This window comes from Poecilia mexicana, unplaced genomic scaffold, assembly GCF_051168715.1.
Source record: "Poecilia mexicana isolate PSO_F unplaced genomic scaffold, ASM5116871v1 scaffold_2, whole genome shotgun sequence".
In the NCBI taxonomy this organism is placed as follows: Eukaryota; Metazoa; Chordata; class Actinopteri; order Cyprinodontiformes; family Poeciliidae; genus Poecilia; species Poecilia mexicana.
Genome location: NW_028263371.1, coordinates 47,921,704 through 47,935,240, shown reverse-complemented (window position 1 = coordinate 47,935,240; position 13,537 = coordinate 47,921,704). Strand labels below are relative to the sequence as shown.

At 37.5% G+C, this 13,537-nt stretch overlaps 1 protein-coding gene across 2 annotated transcripts in view; it reads left to right on the top strand.

The window, feature by feature from the left end:
* Positions 1-12,777, top strand: part of LOC106931294 (alsin-like) — a 32,444-nt gene extending 19,667 nt beyond the window's left edge. For both annotated transcript variants that reach the window (XM_015009353.2, XM_015009352.2), the window contains 19 exons: positions 423-493; positions 2,066-2,132; positions 2,230-2,411; positions 3,270-3,335; positions 3,442-3,540; positions 3,673-3,837; positions 4,347-4,458; positions 4,607-4,684; positions 4,756-4,886; positions 5,310-5,462; positions 5,904-6,018; positions 6,101-6,258; positions 7,133-7,234; positions 7,326-7,505; positions 8,231-8,276; positions 8,462-8,523; positions 9,394-9,543; positions 9,616-9,712; positions 11,186-12,777. In XM_015009353.2, the coding sequence (XP_014864839.2) occupies positions 423-493; positions 2,066-2,132; positions 2,230-2,411; positions 3,270-3,335; positions 3,442-3,540; positions 3,673-3,837; positions 4,347-4,458; positions 4,607-4,684; positions 4,756-4,886; positions 5,310-5,462; positions 5,904-6,018; positions 6,101-6,258; positions 7,133-7,234; positions 7,326-7,505; positions 8,231-8,276; positions 8,462-8,523; positions 9,394-9,543; positions 9,616-9,712; positions 11,186-11,224 (2,073 nt within the window). In that variant the 3' untranslated portion in view covers positions 11,225-12,777. The remainder of the gene's footprint in view (positions 1-422; positions 494-2,065; positions 2,133-2,229; positions 2,412-3,269; positions 3,336-3,441; positions 3,541-3,672; positions 3,838-4,346; positions 4,459-4,606; positions 4,685-4,755; positions 4,887-5,309; positions 5,463-5,903; positions 6,019-6,100; positions 6,259-7,132; positions 7,235-7,325; positions 7,506-8,230; positions 8,277-8,461; positions 8,524-9,393; positions 9,544-9,615; positions 9,713-11,185) is intronic.
* Positions 12,778-13,537: the final 760 nt, after the last annotated feature.

Here is a 13,537-nt window from a genome sequence, read left to right as displayed (position 1 = left end):
CTTCAGTTTGTGCTTCGTTTTGAATCTCAGTTGATTTCACTTCCATCGTTGGCTTTAAATGTCTTTTTCCATCATAAAGAGTCTAATTTACAGTTTTGAAACAGTTTCAAAACGCTATATTATTGCTACAGCTCCTCTCATTGCTACTTTTCCTACAGTTGCAAATTGCTGATTTATTTTCCTGAGCTGTTTCTGAGCAGAAGCACATTTTGTTTGGTGAAACTGAAATTAAGGTTTCTGGGTTTTTTTTTAATGAAAATTCCCCAATTTGTCTGTTTTTAGAAAAAGCCCTTTCGACGATAACCGACACGTATTTGTTGGTCGTTTTTTGTCAAGTGATTTTGTAATTTCACAGTGAGTAATGTTGCTTAATTTGAGAATTTCAGAAAAGCTGTAATTTCTGTTGCTGCGTTTCTCTGCAGTTCTCCTCATTTCGAATCTATCCCCTGACCTGTCTGTGGGCGAAAACGATTACCGAAGACGGCAGCGGATTGTGAGTTTCTCAAGACGTTCTGACCAGAAATGTGAAGAAAGTAGATAAATGATGATACTGACATTAGCGCTCATTAGTCATTGGGGAAGTTCAGATGACTTTACAGCCAATTATGTGACTATTTCTGTTCAATAATGAAACTAAAACCTTTCAAAAAAGCTACAAAAGAAGAAAACGAATCTTAGTAGAAGCGTTTTTTCATCGGAGGAAGATGAATTAGTTCCTAAAAACTGAACATCCTTCCTGTAATTGCTTTATTATTGCCTTTATAACCACAATCTGCTGTCCTGCAGATGAACTTCTGCACTGCACCGCGTTTAACGGTCCTGGGCAGATGCCATGTCTGCAACATCAGGCCGAATTAACACAACTATTTTTTGATAAGCTTCACACAAAGAACAATCTGCTTATGACGTAACAACACAGCAACAAGTATCTGTGTAAGTGGAGATTGGCCACATTTTAAATTATGCATTTAGGGGGAAAACCTTCTCATATTTATATATTTTGTTGTAAATTTACAGCCAAAGAAAATTGTGTCACATTGTGAAAGACCAGCACAAATGATGGGAAATTAAACCTATTTGCTGCAGTTCCGACTTTACAGTAAATAATTTAGAGGTGTGAGGTAGCCCACCGTGATGCAAACTAAAGGCTGCTTTTTCCATTTAGTAGGCGTAAAACAGAATATAATTCATGTAACTATATTTACTCAGTGCTTTAATCATTGCAGTTTGTGCATTAAAAGCTAAATGTGTAGTAATCACCAACATACATTATTTCAGTATACTGTAATAAATGTGATCAATTTACTTTTGTACATCAAGTATGTTGCTGAAGCTTATCGAGTATTAAATGTCAGTCAGGAAGTTGTGATGTTGCGATCGCAGCTATTAACACAAATTCACTCATTACTCAGATTTTACCATTTTTACTCGCCATCGCAACTTTTTGTAAATCTGACCTGCATTTTCTGCATTTCCTTTTTTCTGCTTCATGACGACTGAATTTTGACCAATCCTCTTCGCCCTGTCCTAATCTGACTTCCTGTTTCACATCGTCTCTCACAAGCAAAACCTGCAACATCAGACGTGTAAAACTGTAACATTTGACAAAAACTTTTCTTCCAAACAAACCGTAAAGCAGTTAATGTTGGCTAAATAATAAGTAACACTAATATATCGCAATAAGCTCGTTAACAACAATACTAATGTCGTTGTTGTCACCTATTTTACATCCTTTACTATTACTTAATGCAGGAATAAACCCAATCCTTTTTCATTTAAATGTAGAAGTTGTGCTCACTGCTGCTTTCCCCTTATTTAAAATAAATCTTCATTGTCACAGTAGAAAGAGAAAAGAGTCAGGGGGAGGCAGCAGCAGAACGAAGGTGCAGGGTCGCCTCGGGTAAGGAGGGATTGTGATCAGAAAAACAGGGAAAGGGAGAGTTATGTGCAGAAATGTCAGCTTTTTAGTAAAACCACATCACGGCAGAAATAAAGTAAAACGTCACAAAATGTAAGCACTGGAATATCCTTCAGGGAAATTAATATTTTATTGTACTTTTCTCAGTTATACGATCAAAATAATATGTCCAGAGGAGAGTTTCACCCTGGTGGCCTCAACGCCTCAGGAAAAGGTACGTTTTTGGTTTATCTTTTTATTATCACTGTAATTGTTTTTTTAAACCAACCCTTACGGCGGCTCTGCATGTTGACCCTCCCGTCTCTCTGTAGAACAAGTGGCTGCGGTCCCTGAACCAGGCGGTGGATCAGGTGCTGGGAGGTGCAGGTCAGGGGTCATCGCCGGGGGTCACGGCTGCAGTGTGCCGCACGGCTTCGTACAAGTTCGTCACAGATGAGCGATTCAGAGACGCTCAGTACAGCGGCGGCTGGATGGCAGGACGAGTCCACGGCAGGTCGGACCGCTGCGGCAAACCCTTACAAACGTCCACAGTGGATTAGTAAAATTAACCTTTTAATAGTAAAAGATCTATAATAAATAATCTCTTTTAATGAAGAGCCATAACTGCTCTGCTGCATCTGTTCATGTGGTGGTATGCATTATTTAAAAAAATGTCTTTAAAGGCTGAAAATATAATATTTTAATGTCACTAATAACCAGACTAATCGTGATTATTTGTAATTAATCAGATTGATTGTGATTAATCAATTCTGGGAATAATTGCCAATTAATTAAGTAACCAATTAATTATTTGGCGTATACAAACTCAATAAAAGGCCAACAGCACTTAAGTTTTATAAAAAAAATTGTCTGCAAATATGATTTTACAAACTAAATCTGTAAGCCATGAACAAGATTAGTTTAGTTTTCTCTGAGTTTAAAGTCACAAAGGTTTGATTGTACAGGATTAAAAGACGACTGTGACCAACTCGGAGCCATTTTAGATGTAGATGGTGATCTTTGCCGCATCATCAGTGTAAAAACGATAACTTTAAGCTGCATAAATTCTAAATAAGAGCGATGAAAAGAAGTGGTCCTAAGCCCGGCCCTGGGGGACACCATCAGCTACCTGCAGGTGAAACCATGCTATGTTCTGAGATTATCGAAACAGACGAGGCTCTGCTTCTACAAATTGTGACTTTCGTCATCAAAAGCTTTTGACAAATCGATGAAAATAAACTTTATTTTATATATCATTTTGAGACTTTGTGTAAAAATGTCAAAGAACCTTTTTTATCGTTGTTTACATGAGTTGGTAACGCTTTGAACTGCTGAAAAGCTGAAAGTGTAATTTGCACATTTTGTTTTCCAGAGGAACCATGAAGTGGCCGGATGGCCGAGTGTACAAGGGAAACTTCAAGGGTGGCCTGGAGGACGGGTCTGTATGAATCTGGACCAGTCGTTCTCAAACAGTGGGGCATTAACTGCGAATTTTAAATCTTCTCTACAAATTAAACCATATTTTTATCTTTTTTTCCCCCCAGTTACGGAGAGTGTGTAATGCCAAACAAAGCGCAGGACAAACCCGACGTGTACCAAGGACAGTGGAAAGAGGGGAAGATCCATGGCTTTGGCAAGTACAAGTCAGTACGGCGTTTTATGGAGACATTTTTATTCAAACCGAGTCAAAGAAATGTGTTCAGGAACATGCGTCACCAGATCTGTGACGTCTTAACTTAGAGCGCCCCCTTGTGTGTGCTTCGGGTGGCACTCAGGTACGGCAGCGGAGAGGTGTACGACGGCTGTTTCTGTGATGGCCGTCGCCACGGTTACGGCATGCTGAGCGCCGGTAAACTGGCCCGCACGTCTTCAGGCCTTTTCATCGGCCAGTGGGTTCAGGACAAGAAGACGGGGTACGGAGTCCACGACGACATCATGAGGTAAAAATGAAACATTTCTGAACAAAATGTGAGATTAAACACAGAAACACGATCAGATGCTTTATAAAACTATAACAAGGACCAAAGTTATTATAAATAACGAAAACTAATGAAATAAAGAAAACTGAAATTGAGAAAACATTGACTGAAGTAAATAAAAAAGATTATTAATGAGGAAAAATTATGTTGTGCATTTATGAAACTCAAGCATACTGTTGACTATTATTCATCCAGTCAATTTATATAAAATCACAATACTTAAAAAAGTTCAACAAAAGTATTAAAAAATCACAAAAACAATTAAATAAAACGTAACTTTTTTCACATTGGCTTTTTCCCCCTAATTTTCCGTCACCATAAAAAATGCCTTAGTCGATGGATTATCATTCTGTAGCAAAGTTTCTGAAACAATTTTTGATCTTGTAGATGATCTGTGTTAGTTTAAATTAATTTAATTAACGTGCATTAGCACAGCTGTGGGCTGAATTAATCTCGTTTTTGTTTCTCAGAGGAGAGAAGTACATGGGCTTCTGGCTGGATGACCAGCGGCACGGCAGCGCTGTGGTCCTCACCCAGTATGGAGTTTATTTTGAAGGGTCATTCAAAGAAAACAAGATGAGTGTAAGAACAGCAAAGGATAACTGTGATTTGTTTTAATGTCAAACATAAGTTATAATCTGTCTGTAATTGAGCAGCCAGATACATTATAAACCAGACTTGTTACGTTTCTACTGGTTTTAATGGTTTTGTCCCTGTAATCTGTAATCAGGGTTCAGGCCTGTTGGTGTCGGACGATGACACGGTTTTTCATGGGGAGTTCAGTGACGACTGGACCGTCAATGGGAAGGTAAAACACACGCCCGCTTTGCTCTGGAGGCTTTCCTCAGATCAACTGATCGCTCTTTTTCTTCTCTGCAGGGGGTTTTGACGCTTGCGAATGGCGACCGTCTGGACGGCCTGTTCAGTGGCGAGTGGAGCGCCGGTCTGAAGGTCGTAGGAACGTACGTCAAACCAGCCATGGATGAAAACAAAGAGAAAGATGAGCCACCGTGAGTATTTACTTTACTTCCTCATAGAGATGCAAGCAGTCAATCTACTTACAGTTAATTATCAGTTAAAGATTTATTAGATTAAAATTAGTTCCAATTTAATGACAAAAAAAAAAGTCTGCTTAGATCTTCTGTTAGTGTTGTAGTCTAGCCACCATCCAGCAGAGGGCGCCACTGGCCATCTTTAAATGGAGCCAGGATTAAAGATGGCGGCTGTTCCAGAAAGAGAAACCATACAAACAGAGTCCGGTTAGAGACGCAAAATTCACCATTTTGAAGTTTTATTTTGAAATATAAAAGCTGGACAATCATTAAGCTAATAGAACCGCAGGACAGAGCAGCGTCAACATTCAAAAATTCACTGCAGCGTTCATCCGGGCCCCGACCGTGACGTTCGTCCTGAATGTGTTTGTGTGTCGACAGCCTGGGTCAGTACGCGGTGCCAGCGGCTCAGAGGTGGATCTGTGTGTTTGACGAATGCTGGAGTCGACTCGGCTGTGACGGCGCCGGCAATGGAGAGCGGACCGCAGCCTGGGAGAACATCGCCGTTACCATAACAACGGCTCGACGGCAGAGGTAGGCACACAAACCGCAAGACCAAGGAAACGTTTAGCAGTAAGTCAGGGTTCCTGCAGAATCTAGAATTTGTTTTTTTCCTATCTTTAACCTCTGCTTTGTTTACTAAATCTTCCATCTATCTTTATATTAACCTAAACCAGCGTTCCGCAACTTTAACAACCCAAAGAGCCAATTTTCCCCTAAATCCAGCAAAAATAAAACTTCTTTAAAGCCAAAACTTTTCTAAAAATTGCAACTTATAATTTTCGATAAATGTCAACCATAAGAAGTTTACTGTCATTTTTTAAAGAAAGGGAATAAAACAAGCTTCACTCGTGAAACCTGATTATTAGTGACACTTAGCTGTCTGTTATGATCGGATTAAATGTGTGTGTGTGTGTGTGTGTGTGTGTGTGTGTGTGTGTGTGTGTGTGTGTGTGTGTGTGTGTGTGTGTGTAGCCCAGACCTCAGTAAATCTCACACCAAAGTTTTGGAGAGTTTGGAGTTCATCCCTCAGTACGGCGAGGCGGTCACCACTGCAAACTACGACAACATCAGACGATACCTCACTAAGGTCGATTCTCCCACCTGAGCGTTGATCTGTGCAGCTCCTCCACAGGACGGATTAATCATGTGTGTGTGTGTGACCGTGTCAGGCCTGCGAGACGCCCCACCACCCCCTGGGCTGGCTGGTGGAGACGCTGGTGACGGCGTACAGGATGACGTACGTTGGCGTGGGATCGAACCGCCGGCTGCTCCGGCAGGCGGTGCTGGAGCTGCAGGCCTACCTCACTCACCTGTACAGCATCATCAGGTAGATTTATTCACCACCAAGAAGAGGAAGAGAGGGCGGCATATTCCTTTAAGAACCTGTTGAGTTCACATTAAAGGATTCAAAATGGCTGACCCTGATTTAAAGGTGGCCTACTAGGCTTCCTTAAACAGACCAGGATATTAGCATAGATCTATGAGCTACAAAACATGTTGATTTCATTATTTTTACCATATAATTCTGAAATAATTAGGTTATAGTTTGGTCAGTTCTGCTTTTTTTAGTTCTTTTCAGAATGATTTTACAATTTTATTTATTTTTTATGTTTTGAGGCTCTGTCACTTTAAATCTAAATAAGCTGCTGCTGGCCACGCCCCCAACTTAAAGTTTACACTTGCAAATGAAAATGGCTGCAAACAAAATGCACAATTATATTACTGTACATCTTTGAGAAGCATTAGGAGAGCCTCCTGCACAACCAAGGAAAATACAATAAGTGGTTTCTGAATGGCAAGTCAACAGCAAAACACTTGTCTTTTCCAGGAGCCATTGTACAACACATGCAGCGGTAAAATCAGCTCTCTAAATGTGCTGGAGCGCCACTTGGGTTGCTAGGTAACGAGGCAGCGTGACTCAACAACAGCTCATCTTCCAGACACCAAAAAATATTAACTTATTGCTAAAAAACAGCTGGATATTTTTTGTTTTTGAGAGCTTATATTGTTTTTACAAGCAGTTTAAACCCAAACGGAAGAATAAAAACATTAAATTATGAATTTTGCATAATAGGTTCCCTTTAAACAACAGAAATCTGGGCTTTATTTGCTCATCGTGTTGCTTCCAAGGCTGTTGGTTTCACCTCAAACTACAGAACAAAACTGATGATCAAACTTTGGCTGTTTGCTGCTGTCTGCAGGTTTCTGTTTCCAGGGTTACCAGATGATGGTGGCATCATCCCAGACACTCCTGACATCAGTCCGTATAAAACCCGACGAAACTCAAACAAAGTGGATCAAGGGTCAGAGTTCACACAGAGGAGACCGTATGAGGAAACAAGATAAATGTTGAGAGGTCATTTTAAGTCGTGTGTTGTTTTATTTGTCCTTCAGGGTGTTGGTGGTGAGCTGCTCCTCGCTGCTCCTCCCTCTGCTGCTGCCTCGGCTTTACCCGCCCCTCTTCACCCTCTACTGCCTGCAGCAGGAGCAGGAGGAGGCCCAGTACTGGGAGCGCATCCTGCGGCTCAACAAGCAGCCAGACCAGGCGCTCCTCGGCTTCCTGGGAGTTCAGGAGTCAGTCTGCAGCACACGCACACACACACACCTACACACACACACACACACACACACAATATACCGCTCTATCACTCCAGAGCATTAACTGCCTCAAGAAGAAGAAAATCATAAATACAGGGTTGATTCTGTATAAAGTCCTTGAAAGTGCTTGATAATCAGAAGCCGGAAATTACTCAAGTAAGAATAAAAAAAGTATTTGGTAGAAAGTCTATTTAAACACTCAGTAACTGATTAAAATTATCAATTGTTTGATATTTAAGAATTACATCATCAGACAGATATGAAGTTAAGAGAAAATCTTTGGTATTTTAACGACGAAAATGACAACAATTCATATAACAGAAAATAAAATCAGTTTCTTTCAATAAACATGAATGAAATTTGTGTTTTGCTCTCAGAACAGTCAGGTGTGTGTGAAACATGTTTTAAAGCATAATATTTGTAATATTTTGATTCACTTTGTCCGAGCTGCAGAGTGAAGAATACGACCACAAAAAACATGTATAACAGTAATGCATAATAAAATACCACAGTGAATTTAAACTATTGTTTTTAGCTCATTTTTATCGTCTTTTTTACATAAGTTGGACCTGATTATGTCTCAGCCAAACTATGAAAGATATCTGACGTACAGTGAGGAACATGCAGTGTTTTCCTCACATCAGGCGTTGAGCAGTTAGCTAACTGCTTAATGTGGATATTTGTTTTGTTTCCTGTTGTAGGAAGTTTTGGCCTCACTGGATGTCGATTCTGGGGGAGAAAAAGCAGGTCAGGATGTTTTTTATTCAGCTTTTGCAAGTACTCCTTCATACAAACATGATTTAAAAACATGTATAATTAAAAAGTAATAACACTGGAGTTTCTTGTTGTGATGTAAAAATGTTTAAAGTCATCTTCGGTCCCTATAAACTGTATTTACTTTGTTTTTTTACTTTATTTTATGGTGTCTGCAGATCGTTTCCAGCAGTAAAGACGCCTGTTTCATTTCTGCTGTTGAGACTCTTCAACAAATCAGGTGCCACAAAATAAACGCAACACAAATAATCGGCTCAGATAAAATCACTGCAGAGGGATTACAACAGGGATGTCCAAACTTTTTCACATATTTTTCCAAAATTGTAAACTTAAAAACAGACAACCTAAAATCAGATAAATGAAGCAGCTGGAGATCCACTTCCAAGATTTGAAAGGGATTTCTACAAAGGTGTATTTTAAATAGGAAAAAAAAGTAAATTTACACCAAAATATCTGAAATGTTGAGATTAATCTCAGAAATTTTCTAGAAAAGATTTTCAGAACAAACTTTGACATTTTTGTATAAAATTTCTGGTGTTAATCTAAAAATTCCTGATTTTTTTTAAAGCAGCTTTTCAACTTTCCAAACTCATAAATTTCAATGTTTTTGTGGAATATTTCTCACATTAATCTCAAAATTTCAATGTTTTTTTTCTAGCAAATCTTTGACTTTTGAAGCTTAGAAATTTCCTCAATTTTTCTAGAAAATTTCAGAATTTTTTGGCAAAAATTTACTACTTCTTTTTTTTACAGTATCATACTGCGCTTGCTATATTTAATCAGCTTTAAGAGAGGATAAAATCTTAGCTTTTCAGTGAAAACCTCTTGCTTTTAAAATTTGGTTATAAAAAGACGAATACTTTATGTTGTACTTTACATTTTCCTGTGTCAAAATATTATGTTGGTAATGGTTTTAACACTGATTACAAACTAAAAGTCTCCATCTGCATGTAAAGGCCAAGTTTGTATCATTTATGAATTGCAGTTGGGGCCTCACAGAACCAGTCCAAGGGCCACAAATGGCCCCCGGACCTCACTTTGAACACCCCTGGATTAAAATCCGTATTTAATGAGCATGTTCTGCACGCAGCACCACGTTTACGCCGTCGGACAAACTGTTGGTGATTCAGAAGACGTTTGAGGAGCTGACGCTGGAGGTGAAGCCCTTTCTGGCCGGGGACTTCCTGTGGTGCATGGACGACCTGTTCCCCCTCTTCCTCTACGTGGTGCTCAGAGCCAGGTGCAGATTCACCGGCAGTCCAGTTCGGATGTTTCTGAGCCATTTCTGTAGCTCACATTCTTATTTCTGCAGGGTCAGGAACCTGGGAGCTGAAGTCAGCCTGATTGAAGACCTGATGGATCCCAGCCTCCAGCACGGAGAGATGGGCCTCATGTTCACCACACTAAAGGTGAGAAAGTCCAACAGTCGTCAGAACACTAAAACACGGATCACACTGGTGCTTGAAGTCCTTGAATTTCAACAGGGTGTATTAAAAGTTTGGAAACTGCTTGAAAGTTCCTGATAGTCAGTGTGCAGTTCTTCAGAGTTCCCAAAAATTATAGCAAAACGTCAACATATTTTTACTCAAGTAGAAGGAAAAGGTTATTGAGAAATTACTCAAGTATGAGTAAAAAAGTATTTGATTAAAAGTTTACTGATGTTACTGAGTAACGGATCAAATTAGCAATCATTTAAAAATCCCATCATCAGACGGACCAAAATATAAAGTTAAGTGGAAATTTTGGTATTTTGAAAATCAAAATTACAATAATTCATTTAAATAACAAATAACAAAACCAGGCAAATTAAAATTTTCCAAATCAGTTTCTATCAATAAAAAACTGATGAAACTTTAACAAAAACTGCAAGTGTGTCTGTCGGGTGAATTTTTGGTTAAAACATGTTTGTTTTTCATTCAGTGGGTAGAAAATACATAATTTTACTCAAGTAAAAGTAGAAAGTACCAATTAGTAAAAATACTAAAAGTTTTTTGTTGTTTTAAAAAAAAAGTTATTCAAGTAAATGTAACTAGTCACTACCCGACTCTGCAGTTTTGTAATAAATGTCAACGTTATTTACAGTTGAAACCAGATATTTTCAGCCAATTGATAAAGAGAATCATTTTTTTCTCACTCTGACGTAAAACAAGATAAATTTTGTCTGATTTAACTTCAGTCAGAATCACCTAAATTATTTCTATTTGCTAAATGCCAGAAAACGTACTTAGAACATTTTTCAGAGATTTATTTGTAGCTCTCTTTGTATATTGTTAAAGCATTTAATTTAATTAGATGCTTAAATACATTGTTTCACACACATGTATAAAACAACGTATGTAAGTGTTAAACAATGTTATAGAATTTTATTATTTATTTTGGGTTAAATTATGTTGTTTTTTTGGACCAGTCAGGTGGTTAGGGGATGAGAGAGACTTTCCAAAACATAACATTTTGTTATATTTTAATTTACCTTATCCATGCTGTAGCATACTATCATGAGGCATCATTAATACCAGTAATAAATGACATAAAGTAGTGAATTGAAACCGTCTTGTTTTAGTTAATTCATATTGTTTTTATCTCAGTGTGGTCCTTGAAAACTTACCTTGAAAATGCTTGGAAACTGTTCAAACCCTGATATTATTGCCGTTATTATTGTTCTGTCTGTAGATTTGAACAGGTTAAGGCAGAACTTACATGACTGCATGCCTTCTTGTTTTTCCCATTTTGAGGAGTTACTGAGACCAATGGGCTTCTGTGTCACATCATATTTATACCCCATGGAAACAGGAACTCATCTGATGCTAATTAAAAAGCTTCAGTTTTTTTTTTCTTTATATTCTGGACAAAAACACATTTTTGAGTCACTTTACTCTCCGTAGGCTTGCTTCATCCAGATCCAACAGGAATCCACTACATAACCAGTGATTCAGTCCCAGTTTAATGGAGCAGAACCAGTATTATCTCCCAGTTTCCTGCTGCTGGCAGAGAGGTCGGCGTCCGTCCGGCGCTACAGAAAAAGCCGATTTGACCGCCGATCATTCAGGAAGCAACAGTTGGCAGAATGACGCAGCACAGCGTCCCCTGCTGTTGGAACATGGTAACACCTGTTCATATCACTGACGTTCACAATGGAAAAGGAACATTTATTATTCCACAGAGGGGAAATTCATGTGCAACAGCAGAACAAAAAGTTACAAAAGTGTTGAAAATATATAAATAGAAAACAAAAATAATAGTAATATACTGTACAAAATTACAGATATTGTACTCAGAATCCAAGGGATGTGCATCATAATGTGCATGCGTACTGAACTTTAAAAAGAAACAGATTGTTTACAGTACAATATATCAGTGAAGAGCAGAAAAACAGAGTAAATTATTGTGCAAATAAATGGCAGTATGTACATAAACATTTCTAGACTTTGATGGTTTTAGAGTTTGACTGCTGCTAGGAGGATTTTTGTTTTAAACATGTTTGATTGTGATTCAAAAGTTGGAGCTGCTGTGTTTCTCTTGTTTTCTCAATTTTTATATTTAAACTTCAGGCAAAAGGAAACGACAACTTAACTTTAAAAACCTGATTTATTCAAACACTTAAGTTAATTTAAATGTTTTTTCTAACACTTTACTAACACAATTGTCTTGAAAAGAATGTACAGGTTAATAAATACAATGGGATTACTACTACTAGAGCAGCTATGTGCACAGAAAAGGGAATAAATCATGTTTTTAATGTAATTCTTTTGTTTCTATGAGAGAAAATGTTTTTAAAAAATAATGTCAAACCGCTTTGGATGCAGAAATGCAGTTCATTGTTTTACTAAACGCCTGTTTTGGTTTTCATGAGTGTTTAAAACAACTAACAAACCTTTTCAATGTCTTGTACTGTGTCAGCACTACTTTTAAAGTTAAATATTTTATACTATATTTTAATTGGAAAGAAACAAAGATTTAATGAAGATGATTAGAGCCAATGTTCAAATATCAGTTATTTAATCTCAGATGTTATAATGACTGGCTAAGTCTTTATTTGATGCCAGGAAATGTTCTAGAAAGGTATGTTGATATCATCTTTTACGATAAAGCATCAAGGTACTTCTTTTCTCTTGTAGTGAGTGTACTGTAATCATTTATTTATCTAAGAGGTACTTTGATGTTTTTAATCATTATTTTCCTAAAACACTGCTTTTTAAATGCACTCAGAGTAATTCTTGCATCGCAGTGAACATTTCAGCCCATCGTTTTGTACTGGTTGCTTTTGTTTTCACAAACTGTAGCACCTTACACGTTACCATCCTTTTTCATCACTTGAATGGATCTAAAAGTGATTATTTTTCTAATCAAGTTTGTGTAATTTTTAACTTCATAGCTTTATAAAAGACTGATCATCTGCACTGAATGCTTAGTTTGATGGTTGAATATTTAAAAAAAGGATAAAAAAGGGGTAATAAACTTATTTTGGTTCCTGGAATGTGTCCTGACTGATTTGTTTTGTCTTTATTGTCTCTGATTCATGAGTTTTTGGACAATGATCTATAGTTCAGCATTTTCTACGTAACAAAGTATTCGGTATTTTCTCGCCATTTCTCCCTTTATTTACTGTTCAAACATTGAACAATATATCAGCATTTCGTAGTGAAAGATTTTACAATCATGACGGAGATTTAGAAATCTTTGTTGAACATTTTCATGTTATTGAACAAGCAAACGGTTACGCTTTTCAACGGCTATTCGTATCCTAGCAACAGAAGACGAGCAGGAAAACCAGATCCGGTTAAGAACTCTTCAAAATAAAACACTTCCCGTTTCCAAAATAAGTCGTGCTTAAATGCGTTTTACTGAAGTTTTTTGTAATTATACACAATCGTCACATTCAGTGAATATTCATATAAATTATTCTTAACAATATGTAAATAAGCAAGAACGGCAGGAAAATCGGAAGGAAAGAACGAACAACTAAAGAAAACGAATAAAATAAAATGCATTTTAGATAGAAAAGTTTAAAGACGGATGATTTCAGACTTTTCCACAGTTCTTTCTCACTAAAGAGTGAAGTGGAAGCCTTTATTAAGATTCACAGACAACATATACACAACTCCTTAACATTGTAATATTGTGTGTGTGTGTAATATTTTTTGGAGAATCAATTTACTAATATTTAAAGACTGTGCCAAGTTAAACTTACGATTACTACACACAGCTGTTTACGTGGACATAAAAAGGTAATATCT